At 39.4% G+C, this 21,536-nt stretch overlaps 1 protein-coding gene across 3 annotated transcripts in view; it reads right to left on the bottom strand.

Moving 5' to 3' along the window:
- Positions 1-21,536, bottom strand: part of DLG2 (discs large MAGUK scaffold protein 2) — a 983,427-nt gene that overhangs the window by 848,832 nt on the left and 113,059 nt on the right. For all 3 annotated transcript variants that reach the window (XM_058044765.1, XM_058044759.1, XM_058044856.1), the window contains exon 4: positions 12,414-12,556. In XM_058044765.1, coding sequence (XP_057900748.1) covers positions 12,414-12,556 — 143 coding nt within the window. The remainder of the gene's footprint in view (positions 1-12,413; positions 12,557-21,536) is intronic.

A 21,536-nucleotide genomic window follows, 5' to 3' on the forward strand; every position in this document is an offset into this window, starting at 1 on the left:
AGACACAGTTATCAGCCTTGTTATCTATGCTTTTCTACACAACAACAAAAAATGTGTGAGAGACGACACCAGCTTCGTGTAATGACTGACCTGAAATCTCTCAAGGGATCCTTTTACTCCTTCTTGTGGTAATTAGCAAATTCACCCAGATTAAACTTGTTTCAGAGGTTCATTAAAACAATAATAATTTAAAAGTCACCACTGCTTTGTTTACACCAGAGTTTCAAAAGCCACCTTCTGAAAAAATGGACTTCATATCCACTATGTCTGTTACTGCTAATTCTATTTTTTTCCAGCTTGCACAAGAGCTGTTTGATGTGTCTCTCGTGTCTCTTCTCAGAAAGAGACACCATGACTATTTGGAAGTGCTGAGCTAAAATACATATATATACACATACAGTGACAGGGCATAGCATTTCTGAAAACCAGGTGGGCTCTACACTTCTGGAAAGAATTGGAGGACCTGGGAAAATTGCATCATTTTGGTTTATCCTTTCAGAGAAGAAATGTTATGAAGCTACAGCAGTGAATTGAACACCACTATTTGGGCTATACCTGTTGAGCAACAAGACTGCCCTCGTGTCAGAAAAGCACAAGAAGCCAGACATATCAGCTGAGATGGAACCAGAATGCTGAATCCACTCAAAGGCACAAAGATCCATTTGCAGCTTCAATCATTTTTCCCCCACTGGTATTGTGCAAGTCTATGCAAGCTGATGGAAGTGTGAGATCCAGCTAAGGTGAGACTTTCTAGAAATTAGATATTTGAACTATATTAAAAATTCCATTTCAGAACTCATCTGTCAAACTAGTTTTCTGGCTTGAGGGGTGTGGGAGGAAATAGGCACCACACAGAGACATTAGCCAACACCCAGCACAAGAGGTGTTTTGGGTTAATACATTAAGGTTCTGCTCTATTACACTGTCCATTTCAGTTCAAGACAAGAGAAAGTGGAGAAGCAAGAGCAAACAGTGGGATAATATTGATCAAGAGGAGGAGAATATTGTTGCAGGAATTCTTACTATGACTGCAACCGCCTCCTCTTTCAGGACAAAACAGAGTTTTGAAGATGAAATGAGATAGTTGCATAGCTTTCTCTGAAAAGCTTCTGTGCACTGGGGTTGACAATACCAGGGAAGTTCCTCACTATGTCATGAAGAGCTGAAGAAACAGATGTGGAAGTCAAGAGTTAATGAGGCACAGGAGTAGACATGCAGAGAGATGACAGACCTTAGGAATAAGACAAAGTGGTAATTGATGGTAGAAAGGTGGAAGTTAACAGAGGCTTCCAACAGCAAGGCAAATATGGTTAAAGAAATTAGCTCAGAAAGTGATCTCTATGAAAAGACCATCCACTTGGATAGGTAAATGGATCAAGATTACATAGGGAAAAGAAACATATTCCTAAAGGCTCTTTTCAAGAAGGAGGAGAGTGACAAAGGGTGAAATTCACTCCTTCATAGTGCACAAAGGTCTAGACCAGCACTTAATTCACAATCCAGCTAAATATTATAATGGCAAACAAGCAGTAAATTGTCTCATCTCTAAACCAGGGGCAGCTCTCACAATAACCCGTGGCAAATTAAAGTGGTATGAGTGAGGATCAAGGACAAGCAAATGTGTAAAATGTACAAGCTGAAAACACATAATATCCCATGTTTCAGTACTTGTCTAGTATTTGTAACTGTACTATAAAAAAAAACCAAACAACTGTGGAGATAAGTTACATTTTCAAGTTGACAGCTTCCCTTTAATTTACAAGGTTGTTACTCTGGAGACTGTATTTACCATTTGCTAAAACCTGAAGGTATCTGTTCCAGATTACAAAAAAACTAAACAAAAGAGGCTGGATATTTTGTCTTTCATATACATTTATCTTTCTAAGCAAAGATACATTCATCTATCCAAGAAATCACTCCCAGGGTGATCTTTATGTGATCCAGAAGTCTTGGGGTGATATCATTCTTTATTCTTGGGAACTACTTAAGAAACATTTTACTACAGAAGCATTGCTAGACTGCAGAAATATATAATGGACTCTTAAACCTCTCTATGGAGACTTGTGTCCTTTGCACATGGAGGGCAGTGAATTCTCCTGCTTAGTTGCTCAGATTGCTGAAGAATCAGAGTTAATAAATGTGCGAGACAAATTGTTCTGAAATATTTTTAGAATGAATCTTAACTAGAGTACATTTGTCCCTGAATATCAATTTTACAGAACTCTTACAGCTTTACAGGACTAAGAAGTATACTTTAGGAGCTGATGTACTTGTTTTTGCAGGTGGCTAAAATATAACTTCTCAGAGTCTTATTAGAAACAATGAATTATATCACAAACTGTTCAGAGGAACTGCTAGCTTGTGGAAGAAGCTTCATGGGGCATTCTGATATTTTTATGTTCGCAATTTTTTCAGACTAATCTGGTATTCCCTTGCTGAAACATATAATGGTTTAGGAAAATTATTTTAGAAAAAATACATTAAAATTGCAAGAGTTGTTAAGTGATATTTTCAAACTAGATCTATAATTTTTGACCTTGATAGACAGAAGTGGAATTTACACAATGGTCTGACCTCAATGCTTATCATAATAGAGACTCGCTGCTTAATTAAAAGTTTGGCTCATTCTGTATGTTGGTTGATACTCAGGCACATTTTCATTGGGGAAAATTATTGTTTCTGGTCCCTTGCAGCTGTTCTGGCCTGCTCCCAATCCTTTGCAGATGTAATAACAAATCACAGATCAAAAAACTGCCTGGAGGTTGTTTGATAGGCATATTATATAAATGTGAAAAAAAAATTAAATAAACCCAAATAAACTTGTTGTGGAGGATGTGACTCTTTCATCGATGCTGATCTGGTTTAATTTATTATCAAGATCCCAGATCCATCCCACTAATGTCAGTAGAAAACAATTAATAAACCAAACAATCAGATCTCCCTGTCAAAAAGGACATATGAAACCAGTGAGTCCTCTAAACCCTCACACAGGGCACACCAACACGATCATGATGTTAAACTAAAATCATAGAATCATAAAATATCTTCAGCTGGAAGGGACCCACAGCAGTTATCGAATCCGACTCCTGGCCCTGCACAAGACAGCCCCAAGAGTCACACCATGTTCCTTAAGGCGTTGTCCAAACGCTGCTTGAACTCTGTCAGGCTTGGTGCCTGGGAAGCGACCACTTCCCTAGGGAGCCTGTTCCAGCCCCCAGCCACCCTCTGGGTGAAGAATCTTTTCCTAATATCCAACCTAAACCTCCCCACACAAAACTTTAGGCCATTCCCTTGGGTGTAATTGCTGGTCACCAGAGACAAGAGGTCAGCGCTTCTTCTTTGAGGAAGTTGCAGACTGCAATGAGGTCTCCCCCTCAGCCCCCTCTTCTCCAGGCTGAACAGACCAAGTGCCCTCAGCCACTCTTCATATGGCTTCCCCTCAGGACCCTTCACCATCCTCATGGCCCTCCTTTGGACACTCTCTAATAGCTTTATATCTTTCTTATCTTGTGGTGCCCAAAATTGCACTTGAGGTGAGGCTGCCCCAGTGCAAAGCAGAGCAGGACAATCCCTTCCCTTGCCCGGCTGGCCATGCTGTGCCTGATGCCCTCCAGGACATGCTTGGCTCTCCTGGCTGCCAGGGCACTGCTGACCCGTGTTCAGCTTGTCATTAATCAGGAACCCCAGGTCCCTTTCCCCTGCACTGTGAAAAAGTGAGAGGAAACCAAGGAAACGGCTTTTTATCAGGAGCATGTCTAACTATACGAACACAAGAGATGGCAAAAGCAGAATGATGTCTAGTTCCAAGCCTTGTCCATGGGATAGAAATTGTCTGTTTAGATAGTGGCATGATATGTATATTGCCCTACTCTCAGTATCATAAGATCATTTCTGTCCACAGGATGACCCTGCTCTGCATGGACACAACTTGGTTTAAAATGGAAACATTGGCCTGACCATATTAAAACACATTCAGAACAACTCTAAAATGACATTTAACAGATGCTCTGGCAGTCAAGTTATTGACAAGCTACAGAACAAATAACAAATTTATAAATAGAGACCCAGCATGGATACCCAGTTTGGGCAAGGCATTTAGCTGCAGCGAGTAATAAAATAAGGGTTTTCATAACACAGTGACTTTGCAATTACCCATTTCTAAGCATTAGTCAACCCAGTTGAGAAGAAAAGGAAAATGTATAAAACAATCTCTTCAAGTAAAGAAAAACTTAATAGCGCATTTAAAAATTAAATTACAAAGCTACTGTATGTTAAATAATAATAATAATAATAAACCTAACAAACATGGAGATAAGCTTCAGCATTGTTGTTCAATAATTATCTAGTAAGGGTTGTTACACATCCTTGGGTGCAAAAGGAAAATGACTAGTGAAACACACACCAAGATGTCACTTATACTGTACCCCTTAAAAAGACTGCTGCTGTCTTGAAGGAGAACTTAGTGCCAAATAGAATTACTTGGGAATTGGCTCTGGCACAAAATCAACCCACAGACACAAATTGCATTTGATCAGATAAATGTATACTATGGTGCTAAATCTAGTGAAGAAACAGATGCATTAAACTCAATGTTTTGAACCCTTCTAATGAAACATTATGGTTGATCATACCTAATGACTCTTGCATATTAAGTATAATCACTTAAACAGAATCAAATGTGGCTCCTGGGACTAAATCAAGCCATACAAATTAAGCTGTACCCAGTTGCAAACAAAGAAAACAAACAAAATTCCAGAGAAGAGACTGAATTTTCATAGGCACATGTAGAAGGGGCTGCAGTTCCATGTTTTTAAGACAAGCTGTTAGTGTGAAACAGATTAATGGTTTGTTAATTGCTTCAGGCAGAAGATTTTAAAGTAAGGGTTTTACTACTGGAACTTTTAACAAGCCAGCACTTAGAGGACAGAGAAGTAATTACAGTGTTTATAATAGCTGGGTACAAGGATAGCAAGCATTCCTGGAGCAAATAGATGTAAGAAGATTCATTTTGCATGATGCAATTAAAAATATTTGCAAAACAAACCTCTAAACATAAGAAATGCATGAAACAACAGGAATGAAATGATGAACTGGAATCTTTGGGGACCGTGTCAAAGCAATGATCCCACACTGTGCTGAATGAAGATTGTGCATATGAGATCAGGGTGTGATGACCAAACTTGCACAGCAGCTACAAATGATTATCATTCAATATGGCAGAAGTATCTGCACCAAATGCCCTACAAATAAACAGTCTTTTCATGCCCTTACACAGGAACAGGCAGACCTTCAGTTGCCAGATTTATACGTAAGTGCAACAGCAGAGCATTCTTTTCCTTCACCTCAGCTTTCCATACAGATAAAGGTCAAAACACTGCTGACCAGAAATAAGCAACACTGAAGACCAAATTGAAGACTAGAGAGGTTAAGACAAAGCATAAATTTATGTCTTTTAATGAGTGCATGGAGCTGAGCACAAGCCTGCGGCTTCAGGCAGCATTTCTATTGTCATACTAAAGATCCACTCCATTTTTGGTTTATCAGATGGATTCCTTCATCTAGGTGATTTTTTTGTTCTCCATTATTGTATTTTGTAAACATCTCAGGGTTTCAATTGTATCTATCTACACAATGCTTGGGGGAGAGACATCCTTTAGCTACTGACTGCTTTTTGCAATGCATAGAGTCCTCCTAGGGAAGAAAGCTTTTTCCCAGGCCAGTGACCATTTGCTAAGCTGAGGAGCAGGGCTCAGACCTGCACACCTGTTCTCAGGCTGCAGGAACCCACTAATACTGCTGCACAGACAGCAGAGATACTTTTCCCCAGACTTACCTGGAACTGGGAAGGGAGAGGGCACTTCTCAAAGCAGTGGAAGACCTGAAATTGTCCCATTTAAACCACTTTCAGCTCAATCCCTATCTCACATTTTCTAGGGGTGAAAAAGAAATAAGTCTTCTTTTTCCAACAGGGACAATTTAAGAGCCATGATTTCAGGAAAATGCTTTCAAGCTGTGAATGCTAGTCCTATAAACCTTGGTCCAAAGAAGTAATGAGGCTCTTTGGCAGAGGTGAAATTACAAACAAATCCTGTCTTCATGATTTCCAGCAGCAGATTGGGCACATCCCCAGTCAGCTGCGGTGAATACCACACTGAATGTTTATAAAATAGGGTAAGGCTGAATTTCCCAGCACTGAACACTTTCTGTACTTCTAGTTCAAACAAATTCAGATTAGACTTGCAAAACAGCTAAAGCACCCAATACAAGGCTTGGTCTTTTCTGACTCTTTCCTGAGCATCTGCTCCTGGCCCCCAAGGGAAGCCAGGTCCCAGGCTACATGGACAGATAACTATTGCTTGGTTTAAGTAAATACAGATGCTTTATTAATGCAACTTGCAATGACTCAGCTTGAAAGCATTCAAGATCCTCAGAAACTCTGGAGGCACATGATCTTTGTAGTGTCACATCTACACAGTTCTCTAAGTAGGCACCTGGCATTTGTTTGTCTCAAAATGTGCTTGTCTGGACCATACCAACCAGCCCAATGTCTAAGAACTGTCAGAATCCACAAACTCCATGTTTCTGGCATACCTTCACAACCTGCTCATTTAGGTGAACTCCAGCTACACTTCCCCCAAGATGTGTCACCAACCCTCCCACTAAATGCAACATCCCGCATCCCCTAAATGCAGTTTGAGAGGAATGAACATACGGCTCCCTGGGACATAGTGGGCATTTGAAGTGAAGTTCTTAATTTTTTCTGTTAAATCCTCCCCCTTCCAGATTTAAATATAAGTATGGTGACAATGGGGAGGTGGAAAAGAATGAAGAGAACACAGGGATAAGGGCTTTGCATTTATGACTTTTCAACACTGGTGTTTGAGCACTTGCTGGAGAGGGTTCCACCCTTAGGTATGCAAAAGAAGACAAAACAGCCTAGACTTTAATACTTGTCAGAGCTGTAATAGCTATAAACTCTAAGTTGCAAAGCCACGTGTCAGTATTCTCTCCCAATAAATTTTTAATTATTCCACACAAATGGGCAACATCCCAACAAGAAAAAGCTAAACAATACCTGCCAGCAGAATTCTTAGTGCATTTTTATGGGTGAAAAGCACTATCAGCTCCCCTCTGGTCAAGAAAGGAGCTGTACATGGATTTCCACATCTTCAGAAAACATTCTTGCTAAATAGCTTCTTCATAAGGAAAAATGCACCAGCAGTGCCTTTATGCCTGTTATGAGAGACATCTAGCTATGATCTTATTTAAAGAATAGAGACCAGAATTCTGAACCCTTAATCAGGATGAGGTATCAACATCTTGATGAGGCAGATTTTAAGGGAATGACACCTTGTCCCATATTTGGAATTCATTACTTGTTAGTTTATAGGTGTATTCTGTGTTTTGTGGACTTTAACCCTGAACTGTTTCTGCCCATGGAGTGCCCCACACTATATGGTCCGTAACTCCCATCTCCACACGGTGAGATACCTCAGACAATGTAACTCTCAGTTCCCTTTCATGACTTAGTTATTAAGGTCTCTTCTCAGACTTTACGTACAGTCCTTCAGGAAGTACACAGAACAGTAAGAAACGAAAATCTGCTGCTCCCAAATCCTGAATTAGTATTTTCATTAATACATAAATCTTGCAAAGTAGTCTCCAGAATTTTTTTTTAATATAGTTGGTGGTATAGTGCCTGTGCTGTCAACACTAATTTCCTTTCACAGTGCCTCAAGGATTTCTGTTTTGGAAACTAAAATATTCGATACCTCCAAGTATAGCTCCTTCGAGAAGAGTCTAAGACAACTAAATACTTGCTATCCCAAAAGACAAGATTTCTCATCACAACCTAGCATTTGTTGTTACAGGGGCAGGTAAAGCATTGAGCTCTGGGATCCCCGTCATGAGAAGGATGTGAATCTGTTGGAGTAGGTCCAGAAGAGGCCAAGAAGATGATCAGAGGGCTGGAGCACCTCTCCTATGAAAACAGGTTGAGAGAGTTTGGGTTGTGCAGCCTGGAGATGAGAAGGTTCCAGAGAGATCGCACTGAGGACTTTCAGTACCTAAAGGGGGCTACAAGAAATTTGGAGAGGGACTATTTACAAGAGCAGGTAGTGACAGGACAAGGGGTGATGGCTTTACATTGAGAGAGATTAAGTTTAGATTGAATATTACAAGAAAGTTCCTCACGATGAGGATGGTGAGATACTAGAACCCAGGAAAGCTGTGGTTGCCCCAACCCTGAGAGTGTTCAAGGCCAATTTGGAGGTGGCTTTAGAAACCTGGTCTACTGGAACATGTCCTGCCCATGCCAGGGGGAGCTGGCACTAGATGATCTTTAAGGTTTCTACCAACCCAAAGCATTCTGCGATGCTGCATGATTCTGTGATGTGTTTAAGTGCTTTCTGGAACAGGACTCAATAAAAGGCTATCCACGTCTACTGCTATTTGAACAAAATCCAAGGGATTCTAATTCTCCTTAGCGAAACTCCAGTTTGTCATAAGGAAGGACCTTCCATCAGTGAGGAAATAAGTTACCTGCAGAAATAGTTGACTTTCCACTGCGGGAGGTTTTATAAAGCAGACTAGGCAAACATGTCAGGAACAGCTCAAATGCAGTTGATCTGGCCCCGGGCAAGAGAAAGGACAACAGGGGTATTTTAGGCCTTCTCAAGATTTATATTCTGGAGTTCCTACACCATAATGAACATGTTGGACTTAATTTAGTGCCCAATATGTCAATTTTCCTGCTTTCTATATGAATATATGAAACAAAAAAAAGCCTTTGCAAACAGAACCTTATAAACATTTCTAGTGAATCTGAACATGGCCCAAAAACTGTTTCATTGATTCTGAAATGACCCACCAACTTAAGCTGATTTTGTCAAGCTGCATTTACAGGAGGGAAAGCAACATGGATAAATTAACACAAAAAACATTCATATGGGTTCTTCTTTCTTCCTTTTCACTAACACCCACCCACTTGAATTATTTTGGTCTATGATATTTAGAGCTCTGCCAGATACATTGACACATATATTTAGTCTCTATAGAGGGAAAAATGCAATAATAATGTTATGACAAGAAATACTGCATTTTTCATCTGCAAACATTGAAGTCACTGTTTACTCAGACAACCAACAATGCTGTTAATCATGAAGTGCAAAGCAAGGATGAGGTGTTTAAATACAGAGGCCATACCTAAACATTTATCAATTTCATGTACACTAGAGTATCCTTCAGGATTAAAACATAAACAGCATAGAATTTAGCTAGAATCATGCAAGTTAAAAAAAAAAAAAAAAACCAAGGAGGAAAAAACCCCAAACCAGTAACTACACTAAAACCCAACACTTTTGTTAATTCCACTGTCCATAGCCACGGGATCCTATGCGGAGGCATGCACACAAAAAATTTGGATGCGATTGATTCTGACACATACAGTGAGCAAGAGCTCACTGGATATTCCACTGACTTTTCACTTGCTTTTACAAAGGCCATTCAAAATTACAGTCTCTGAGTCTGGGAGACACCTCTTCTCAGGCACTCTCTGAGAATGATAGGAGATTATAGGATGGGCCATGATCCTTTCACATCCATTTAAAGAGATGAAGATCCAGCCCCAATATGCTGTAAGATCTAGCACCAGTTTGCTAAAAAGCACCATGGTAATCACAGATGCAAGGTGGCAAATTTGTACAGTATTGCAAACAACCAAACACCTTTTCTCTTATCTAAAAATCTGCACTTTCAGAAAAGCAAGTACATAAATACAAAGCAGGGTTCACAGGACACCTGTCCTAGACAGTAAAAGCTGTTTTCCAAAAGGAAGGTAACAATTTTCAATTATCAACAATTAAGATAGAAAAAGGACCAATTGATATAGAAAAAATTATATACAGACAGCCAAGGAAGGTTTTGAGTGGAAGGCATGAAAAGGGGATGGCCTCTGGACTGACTGATTATCCTTGGGCTTACAGTGCAATATTCAGCTCTGGGGTCCTCAGCACAGCAAGGACATTGACCTGCTGGAGCGCATCCAGACGAGGTCACAAAGATCCCCAGAGGGATGGAGCACTTCTCCTGTAAGGAAAGCTAAGATAATTGGGATTGTTCAGTGTGGAGAGCAAAAGGCTTGGGAGTGACCTAACTGCAGCCTTCTGGTACCTGAAAGGAGCCTAGAAGAAAGCTGGAGAAAAACTTTTGGCAAGGACATGTAATGATAAGACAATGGAATGGCTTTAAAGTGAAAGATGAGAGGTTTAGATTAGATACAAGGAAGAAATTCTTTACTGTGAGGGTGGAAGACACTGGAATAGGTTGTCCAGAAAAGTTGTGGATGCCCCATCCCTGGAAATGTTCAAGGTCAAGTTGGATGGGGCTCTGAGCAACCTGCTCTAGTGGAAGGCATCCCTGCCCATGGGATTAGATGACCTTTAAGGTTCTTTCCAACAAAAGCCATTCCTTAAGTCTATGATTTTACAAAGGAAGGGAGGCCTTGTCTTTCCAAATTTGGGACATGTAATTGAGGATGGAAAAGGAAGTACAAAACAATCATTTCCCATGAGGGATGGACCATGAATAAGAATTTATGCAATATATTAGATTATTTGATTACATTTTCATGTGGTAATTTCTCATAGAAAGCAAAGGGCTATCATGGATTTGTACAGCAGCTTGTACATCTAGCTTGCACTAATATGACTTGGAACTGCTGATAGCATGTTGGGTTGTCATAAGGAAAAAACCAAAAACCTACATTTCCAGCCTCTTTTGCCTGCATTGGACCCTTAAAATATATATGACTTTTTAAGGGACTAAACTTATTGTTCTCCCATTACCCTGATGAAATTTATGGAGAGACTGCAAATTTGAAAATGGCACCCTGGACTCTGACTATCAGCACCCTGCCTTGGAAAGGCTATTCTAGTTTTTATGCTATGGTTTTCTATTGCTTTCCTTTAAATCAGAACATTTTTTTCATAAAATGAGAAACATTTTGAGTTGGCCCTGTATCTATTATCTTCAGCATAGAATACAGAGTTCAAATTCCCCTGTACAGGACGAGCAACACACCTCTCAGATAGCAATGAGTTTAAGGAAGATGGGGTTGGGGGTCAAATACTTTGATGAGGTTGGAACATAAAGACAGTCTGTCCATTGTCTTCATCAGATGCTCCAAGAGATAACAGGAATACACTTTCACCATTTTAAAGCATAAAGATTTATGCTTTAAAAATATATTTAAAAAAAAAAGAGAGATATTAGCTGTCTGTGCCTTCAAACTGTGACTCAAATGTTAAATCATTCATGGGATATATCCTACATTAGCGTTAAGACTCATTTGTTCTGATTTCACTCAAAATCAGAATGCTTGTTCTCATTAATTCTGCAAGCTTCTTTTGCTAATTAATTTTTACAATAAATTTCTTCGTTTCTTCTTAGTTTTATTCTAGCCACCTAGAACAATTCTGATTTATCTTTTTGAAGAATCACATCTGAAATGGCATGTAGAACTACAATTTCTGTCTGAGTTTTACATTGTTAAAAAGGGGGAAAGCTCTTAAAAATAGTCATGCCTATGGGAAAGTTCTTGCCAACAACTTTTAAAATTTGAAATGCCTTACTTACCATGACAACAATGAAAACATTTATATATTTCCCTCATCTTTTATTCTGGACTGGAGATTTGCAGTTTGCAATCTATGCCCACCCTATTTGTGTTTCACTGTTTAAGAACACAGCAATACATTGCTTGCTTCTGTGGGGTTTGTTTTCATCTTAAAAGTACAAATGTGGGTGGAGGCAAGTAGTTTAGATTTCTAATATATTTAATAATAATAATCTGGAAGCTGGCAAAAGCAGATTAGAGCTGGGGGTGACAAAGAAAGGTTTTGAATGATTCCAGGGGCTACAGGAGAAAAGCAAAGGTGTGCAGCCTTTTTCTATGTATCTGTTCCTCATGCAGAGACTATTTTGGTTGATCTCGGTGAACATGGACTATGGAAAAGTTCAGCCCAATGTCAATTGCAGAAATTTGAAAAATCATGTTAAATTTTTTACACAGGATGTAATCACTGGAATATTAATAACCTCAGCAGCCATCAGCAAGTAGGAAAGATATATTCTCTTTTGGGGGGTAATCAGACACCAAGTATCAGATAAAGCACACTAAGGATGAGAAAATGAAAGTTTTCTACTTTCCCTTTGACAAATTGCAATTGAAAGGATAAAGAAGTCTGCGATATAATCAAGGTCAGAGGGATAAGACTGTATGTACATATATCCTCCACACCCTAATCTAATTAATTAACCCATCCTTTCAGTCTGATACACCATTGCATAGCTTTTCTCAGGTTTGAGACATCACACTCACTACATATATTTTAATTCTTCATCTGTTAAAATACCTCCTGTTTTTTCTGTAGATTTTCATGGTCTGTAGCAGATGTAGTCTTCTCCCATTTCTCTGCAACTTGATTTGCTTCTTCTATTTTTTGCTCATAGCTTTTCTGGGAATTTAGCAGTGTCACTTCATAAAACTCTTGAATATCTGTTTGTAAAGAGGAACAAGTAAAATACATTATTCACCATATTGGCTTTGACTCTCAGGTGTTTTCCTTTGATACACACTTACACATTATCATCCTAATGATAAACACATACTACATTTTTAGTAGAAAGCACCAATATACAAGAGTTTAGAAAAAAACTATAGACATATTTTCTAAAATTTCTATGAGATTTTTGAGTCATATTCTCATTTTAAAGAGGTCTGTAGAAAACAAAATAAAAATGTAAAGGAATAACATTATAATAAAAGATTCAAAGAACATGTTACAGGCAGACCTGAAAAACATAGGCAGAACAGACCCTTTTACAGGGAGAAGTCACAGATTGCTTTAACCAGTACCCTAGAAATTTGCAAATGTAAAATACCTTAAGAGAAACTTGATGACACCCATCCAAGGCACCTGAATCACTCTCAGCCCTATCTGAAGGTGCATTTGGCTTTTTTTTCAAGTGGGGTGCACAGTTTGAAGGAAGACTTTGTGGATTCACCACTTCAGTCTGCTGCCATTCAGAAGTAGCTGGGTAATGTTTGGTTTCAATTATTCAATGTTTGGTTTCAAGAATAACCAACAAGCTAGGTCTTAAAATATCCTGTTCAGATGTTTCTATCACATTTATTTCTATGGGGTATGATCAGATATACAAGATCCAGCAGTGAAAACCGTTTCATTGAAAACTGTGAACATAATGACTTAAGGAGAGGGGGAGAAAAAGGTGTTCTCTTCCTTGGGCAAAAAGTTTGCAGTCAGATAGTCACACACAAAAGCTATCAAACTGACTTAACAAAGTGGAGATAATTGACTTAACAAAGAACAGATAAACTTCACATTATTTAGTGGACTTTCTCCTGGATAAGAAAGAAAGATTGGATCTACCTGGATACTGCTTGGGACCTCAAAGGAAAAGCTTTTTATAGGGTTTGTGCTTATTCACACATTCAGTCTCCGGCCAGATATCAGAAGTCTCTCTTCCCTCTCTTTAGGAACAGCTAATGTTGAGCTTTTCTTCTAACTCCTTTTACAACTTTCCAGCTTATTATGTATTCTATTTGTCACATACGATGGGGAAAAAAAGAATCACAGAATCATTAAGGTTTGAAAATACCTCAAAAATAAAACAGTCCAACCTTCAACTAAATGCCACCATGCCCAGTAAACCACATCTACTCATTTTCTGAACACCTCCAGGGATGGTTACTGCACCACTTTCCTGGGCAGCCTGCTCCGACACTTGAACCCTTCCAGTGAAAAAATTTTTCCTCATATCTGACCTGAAACTGCTCTGGCACAACTTGAGGCCATTTCTCCATGTCCTGTTACTGGTTACCTGGGAAAAGAGGCTGATCCCCACCTTGCCATACTAACTTTTGTTTCATGCATATATTTATGAGAATTTATTTTTCATATTACTACAAGCATTTAATTCCACATTAAAATTAAAACCTGTTTTGAAAACAAAAAGCTACAGGACAATTGCAATGAGAAAAAGTTTCTCCATTCTCAATACAGGCAACTTTTTACAGTTGGTTTGAATAGTCCTAGAACAATTGAAACAGTTGTAATATAGGTTCAATGCCAGGTCAATTTGTATTGCAACAGCAAATAAAATATATCAGGCTAATATGTAATTATCTCTAGATAAATACTTTGCAGAAATAAGCTAGAAATTGCCCTCTGGCAGTGGCATTCAGCTGGCATCACTGACACTATCAGGTTATTAATTGGGTTGACAGTATTCAGTCAAGGAACAGTAGAACGGTGCTTCCGCCCTAACTTTAAAGCCTATCTTGCCGTAGTGCTTTCATTAAAAATGATGTGTGAGCCACATTTGCATGTGTATGCACATGTGCAAAATAAATATTAAAACCTCAATCTCTTTGTAAAGGTCGTTATCTATTCTGAGGAGGCCACGAGTTGCTTTTGCTGGAATAATGATCACTGGTGTGCAGAGAAAAGCACTTCAGTACTTATGCGGTCACAGAAGAAAGCACAGAGGATTCACTTAGCTGGCTGCTTTGTAATTCCAAAAGCTGAAATTGCCATTTCTGTGGAACAAGGGCAACCAGAAACTTGCAGTCAGATGAGGTTTGCAAAAAACAGGTTTTGTAATTTGCTCTGAGTAAAACCTGCTCTATCAAGTAATCTCCACTACACGAGAGGCGCAATCATACTAGGAGGGGAAAAGTGTTGAATACTACTGAGGATAGAATGGGAGTGAGCAGCTGTAGAATCAAGATTGGAACCACAGTCATAAAGAGAAGCCATGGGGGCATGGTAATTGTTACGTAAAATGAGCAAAATACAGTCTGTCTCCTAGTGGGGGTTTACAGGAAAATAATTCAACAAAAAGTCTAAAATCTTAGAAAACAGAAATCATACCATGTCTTTGGTTGGAATGGACCTTAAAGACCATCTAGTTCTACCTCCCCTGCCATGGACAGTGAAACCGTCCACTAGACCAGGTTGGATCAAGCACCATCCAGCCTGCCCTTGACACTTTGAGGGTGGGGCATTTCTCACACAAATTAAATCTGTACCTAGTATTCCCTGGCTCCATATTCTATCCCATGAAAACAAGTCCAGATTTCATGTAGAAATGGCAATAATACTATTGATGAACTTTGTGAGCACAAAACACATCTTCATTTTCAATCTCTCTACTGCTCCAAACATTTTGTTAAGCGATTAATTCATGTTTGTTTAAAGTGTCAGTGAATCTCACTGGATTTTCTGTCTAGCAGAATTTGTTCATTTACCTCTTAAGAGATTACTTTCTTTATTTAATAAATTCTACTTGTTCTCCCTTTAGCCTAGCCAGAATATTTTGTCAGTTTTGCTATATAAAGATAAATTGCAGACAATAAATTTTATATGTGTACACACATATATATATTCCATATATATATTCTAGTACAAAGTAATTCTAAATATACTGTGACTTATTTTATTTCAGTAGCATTTTGCAATTGCCCATGGACAAGCATACCATTTGCTCTCTGAAGGAAAGCTCTAAGAGTCCCCAGTTCTCCTTCCCTACTTCTCAGGAGTGAGCAGGGTGTAACCTTTATAGATATGTCAGAAAGCACTGTCTGTTACTAAAGCTGGAGACACTTCTCAGTTTGAGGCCTTGAATTTTTTTACTATTGTTTAAAAAAAAATTAAAGCTCAGATTTGTGCTCACTCTAACCTCACCTTTTTAAAAGAAAATTTAAACAAAAATACTTCAGAAAAAGAATAAGTACTGGACAAGACACGATGTCTTACTCACTTAAAAGAATGACCTTTCAGACAGCAGCTACAAAAAAAGTAAAAAATGTATGATCAGACAGAGCAGAAAAGGCTGCCTCAACTCTGCTGTTTTCTGACTTTTTAGTGGTTGGTGCTGCAGCCTGCAATCATTATTCCAGTGCAATTTCTCTTCCAATTTATATGCATGACAACATCCACTTGTGCTATCCACTATAGAGCTCTGATAGTAAAGGGGTTAAATAATACAAAAAGGCAAAAAAAGGCCTAAACTACTATCTGTCTTTTGTGACCACAGGCTTTTGCCAGCATTCTAATGAGGGAAAAAATGAGATAAAGCAATACAATTCCTCATTCATCTGTAAGCAGTTGAGCACCAGAAAGATAGAATTAAATTGAGGGAAATTTAGACAAAGACAGATGATTAAAGGTCTGAGAGGACTAACTTCTGAGCAAAGATTAAAGGAAGAGAATAATAACAACATGCACTTTCATATTTCCTTTCATTTCAAAGCAAAACAAACATTAAGAACCATATAGTGTTGGCTGAGAAAATTGCCCATGGCCTCAAAGAGAAGCAAAACCAGCAGGGTCAAAATGCAGAGGCTCACACACAAGCACACCCGATGCTTTCAGCCCTTTGTAATCAATAACCCACTTACAGTGGATTCAGAATTACCAATGGACTTGAGACAACACAATTCCATTTTTAAAAACCTTCTTTTTCGGGAAGGGCAGATACAGCTGCATGAGAAAATTGAGAACAATTCCTCAGTGTGCTGGGAACAAGGCAAGAATCTCTCACTCTTAGAAGCTTTCTCCTTTATTCAAGAAACTCACTGGTGTGATTTAAGGTCAGAAGGGGAAGGTGATCAGCATTTGTTCCCACTTATGCATCTTGGTGTCCTTGGTGTCTTCAGCTGTATGAATCAGCATATTCAGCTGGTAGCCCCAAGGCTGGATGCAGTACACGAGATAGCTGTGGCATCTGTATGATTTCCACCTACACAGAGAAGCACTGGCAGGTCCCAAATGCATCCCAGTACTTTCATGGACATTCAGAAATGTAGCCATCAAGGCACACACATCCCAGTGCACCAAGCAACTTGGATTATCCCAGTCTCTCTCTTTAATACCAGCTGAGTTGGAGCTGCACTTTCCACGTACCAAACTGATGCAATGGGTTAGGGAGTGAGAACATCAAAAGACTGGTTTTCCAAGATAATAAAGTGCTGTAAGGTCTTACAGAATGCAGCATCCTGCCTCCAAACACTGTCAAGGTCACAAAAGGTGCTTGCTATAAAATAAGCCACCACAACAAAACATGAAATAGGCACAGATGGCAGAGTAGGAAGGAGCTTGTTGAGGCCTAACAGAGTTGAAGGTTTGGTTGGCATCTAAAGAAATCCCACCATGGCAAACTGTGAGAAAGAACAAACTGTTCACACACATGCCATCCCAGGTCATGGCAATGGCACCTACACCCTGTGCATACCCAGAACTTGGACAGTACAAAAGTGATACCACAGAAGAATGACTTGGGGACCCTCCAGCACCAGGCTGAAGAAGGACTAGTGCAATGTCACAGGATCCATTGGGTGGTGATATCTTTGTACTTAATCTCTCTCTTTCTTTCTTATTTCTCTCTCACACCTCACAGTTAATGTTAAATTAAATCTGTACTATTGACTTCAGCATATGGTCTCATTTGTACCTTAATTTGGGAAGAAGAATCTCCTTTATAAACATAAGATCATAACAAGTGCAAAATGGCTCAGCTTGAGTTTGTGCAGGTTTACAATGCAGCTATGCAGGGAGGGTAGAATCACAGAATTACACAGATTGGGAAGGATCTTAAAGATCACCCAGTCTCAACGCCCCTGCCATGGGCAGAGACACCTTTCCCTAAACCAAGTTCTGTAAAGCCCCATCCAACTTGTCCTTGGAGAGATTTGCAAGATACTAAACTCAGGATTCAGAACACAGGGAAGGTAACTAGAGTAAAAGTGGAGATAAAAATCTCTTGCACCTCTTTTGCATTTAAAAAAGGGGAAGAAGAGAAAAGTCTGTATTCCAGTAACAAACAAGACAATGCCATGCTTTCTGATACCATCTATATTTTATACAACAAAAACAATTAAGCTTAAAAGGATAATCTTGTACATCGCTTAGCCTGAAGCTGTACTGCATGTGTCAGCAAATGCTGCTTCCCCAGTGACTTCACAGTACATGTGGCCACTTGTAAAAGAGCTGTGCAAACTATTCCATGCATCAAACCTTATCCAAAATCCACTGAATTTGCAGACACCCACCCCTACAGCATTTTTTGACCTCCACTGTGCTGACAGCTATTCCAAAAGCTGTTACCTTCATCTGTGCTTAGCAATGCAATAAGATTTCCTTACATACATCTTGCTACCACCCCCCTTCACCTTATGTCTTGAGAGGATTTAGCAATGGCACCAAAATTCTAGTATCTGCATAAGTTGTCTGTTGTTTCTGCAGACAGCTGCACAATTTTGCAATTAACTGTAATGGCATTAACAACGTAGAATCCCATTACCCACGGAACGAGCTCTCTGTGTATCATATTTCTATAGAACCAAACTGGGAACTGGAACAAATATTCAGTAGAATAAAGAGAAAGGGTTTGCTTGGGGTTTTTTCCTCCTCTTTCTAGAGGTCCAAAACCATAGAATTCATTTTTCCTATACTGTGCCAGTGCCCTGACTTGCTCTGCAGTGTAAGTCCCATCTGTTTTCCCAGGGCATTCGGGGACAAGGTGGAATGGGGGTCTAAGGCAACATGCAAACACAAGCTGTTCCCTTTCTGGGAAATTTGGGACAGTCTTTTTGTCTATGTATAGGATAGTGTCTGATATGTACCTTTTAATGTTGTGTAACCCAGCACAAATGACTACTGTCTGGCAGAACACTGCAGATCAAAATAAAGTCAGTTGTTGCAGGCTCCTGCTGTAAATCTTTTTTTTAACTAAGGGAACATTAGAGTATATGTCTAAATGGCATCATTTATATCCTGGGGAGTAGATTATGCTGGGTCAGCTTCAGCCATCTGGTCTGAATTATTAGGTAGGAGTAAGTCGAATTGTGCAGGATGTTGTTCAAGACAGAAAACTCATTCAGACAGCACAAGTAGCAGGGAACTGATCATAGATTGTACCAGCCTGCCAGTAAAGAGCTTAGCGGCCCTGCTGATGGAAGCAGTCCAAAGAGAGGTTAAATAACATGCTTCACCCAATGCAATTATGTTGTGTTGGTTTTTTTCAAGCAAAATGTTTCCATATTGAGTAAAATTGCCATTTTAAGAGAGAGAAGATAAAAAGCAAGAGAAGTTAAAACCTACCATGAAACGGGGTGAGTTTTCAACTAAAGCAGGCCTGTGGCACATGAGAAATGGCAGAGCTGGCTCACAGCTTCACTCCCCTGGGGAGCTCCAACCTGCCCCCATTAGCATCCCTCAGTGCAGCAGCAGTCAAAAACACCTTGTCCATTTCAGCTGCATCTCACCCCCTGGTTCCAATGTATTTGCCTTGGGTCTGCACTAATAAAGGTGGAGACCGATTCAACCAATAAAGGAAAAACACAGGGCTTATTTTTTTCAGTTGGCAGAGGTAGCAAAGACATTGAAAGTCAAAATGAAATTTAGCAGCCCTGCTTGCAAGGTTTTCAGACACAAGCCTTTGGTGCATGAAAAACATAGATGCCCACCCAACAGCAAGAGTTGCTGCAGGAGAAAAAAAGTCCTCTATTCCATGCAGGCAGTGAAACAGTGCAGTGCAAGCCAGGGAAGCAGTCTTCTGCCAACTCCCTACAGCTGATGAATGCTCCTAAATCTATTAAAAGCAGCATACTCTGGTAGAACATGTACAAAGTAGGCAGCAAGAAATATGGTTCTGTTATTAACCTGTCTTGAGTCCTGAGCTTCAGCAAATCCCTTTTATCTGACCTAGATAATTTTTGAGGTCTCTTCCAAACTGAATTATCCAATGATCCTGTGATTGCTTGTACATCTAAGTTGTAAATTCTTGGAGGCAGGAACCATTACTAAGCAGGTATATATCTGAGCAAAATTACATGTTTTCATTAAAAAAAATTCTGAAACACTCTACAGGCTGTAGTAAATAACTAAATAGTTAATAACTGATGTCAATAGTTATTTGAATATATGAAATAGAAACATACTTTGAGTACTTCTGGTTTTGCAGTACATTAGCAACATTATTGTTGATTACAATATATACAAAATACAACCAGAGCTCTCCAAAAAGTCTCAGCTAGGAATATGCACCTCAAGGGCAGCTTTCCAATATCTAGGGAGAAAAAAATATTAAACACAGATAGCTATGCACAGAGAAGACAAAACAATTTCTGCAACGCCTGCTATGTGAGCGATGTTCATGCTACGTGAAAACTAGAAAGCAATCAATCAGAGAGTAAACTCAGTATTTAAGCCTTTTCAGTGATGATATTGAGTGCATTACTACAGTTCTGCCTACACATTCTAGCCACTTATTCATAAATAAGAAATTCACTCTGGACTGAGAGTCAAAGGAAATGTATCACATCACAATAAGCAGGACTGACAAATGAATAACAATGGATGAGGAGAGAGGGGCTTATAAGAAAAATGAGGATTAACAGCTTGATAGGGTCTGTTGTCATGGCACAAGGAAGAATGGTTTTAATCTGAAGGAGGACCAATTTAGACTAGATATAGGAAAGAAGTTTTTTACAGTGAGGATGATGGGAGACTGGAACAGGTTGCCCAGAGAGGTGGTAGGTGCCCCATCCTGGAAGCATTCAAGATAAGGTTGTATAGGGCTCTGAGCAAGCTTATCTGGTGGAAGATGTCCCAGATCGTTGTAGGGGGATTGATCTAGATGGCCTCAAAGGTCCCTTCCAACCCAAACAATTCTATGATTCTATGAATTTAAGCATTCACCACTGACAATATGTCATGGTTTATAAGTAGGGTTGATAACAGTGTTTTCAACAGAACAAGACAAAACCCCATGAGACAGGTTTGATAACGCACAGAAAAATAGTTAAGAGTGGCCACTGTAGATTTAGCAAATATTGCACTAAACCTTCTCACTCTGTTTCTGAAGCTTAAGCTGCAGGAGAGCAGAGCAGCAAGCCCCAGATCCTACGGCAAGGTTTCCTTTTAACCAGGTGATGCAGAGCTTGTGGATCTACACACAATTTGCGAGAATCAGAACAGGATCACAGGCATACACTGGCTGCTTTCTACCTCCACACAACCAGGCAGATACTTGAACCTGTTCCAGATATTTTCTGATGGAAAACTCTATCAACAGAAAGTACAGATAATTTTAGCAACTGTTCAAAGGTGACAGCTAAGGAAATACTAAGAGGTCAAGGCAAGGTTTCCTGTTTCAGAGCAGAGCTTTCAGAAAATGACAGTTTGCTTTGAAAAATGGTGGTTTGTATGTTCTTTTCCTACAATCTTAAACAGAAACTTTCAAATCTTTTTAGCACTGTAGCGCTACATCCTCTGCATGTATTCTAGAATCATGGAAACATGGAAATATTAAGGCTGGAAAAGACCTTTAAGGTCATTAAGTCCAATTGCTAACCCAGCACTGCCAAGTCCACCACTAAACCATATCCCCGAGTGCCACATCTACACATCTTGTAAATACCTCCAGGGATGGTGATTCAACCTCTTCCCTGG

This window comes from Melospiza georgiana, chromosome 2 (assembly GCF_028018845.1).
Source record: "Melospiza georgiana isolate bMelGeo1 chromosome 2, bMelGeo1.pri, whole genome shotgun sequence".
Taxonomy (NCBI): domain Eukaryota; kingdom Metazoa; phylum Chordata; class Aves; order Passeriformes; family Passerellidae; genus Melospiza; species Melospiza georgiana.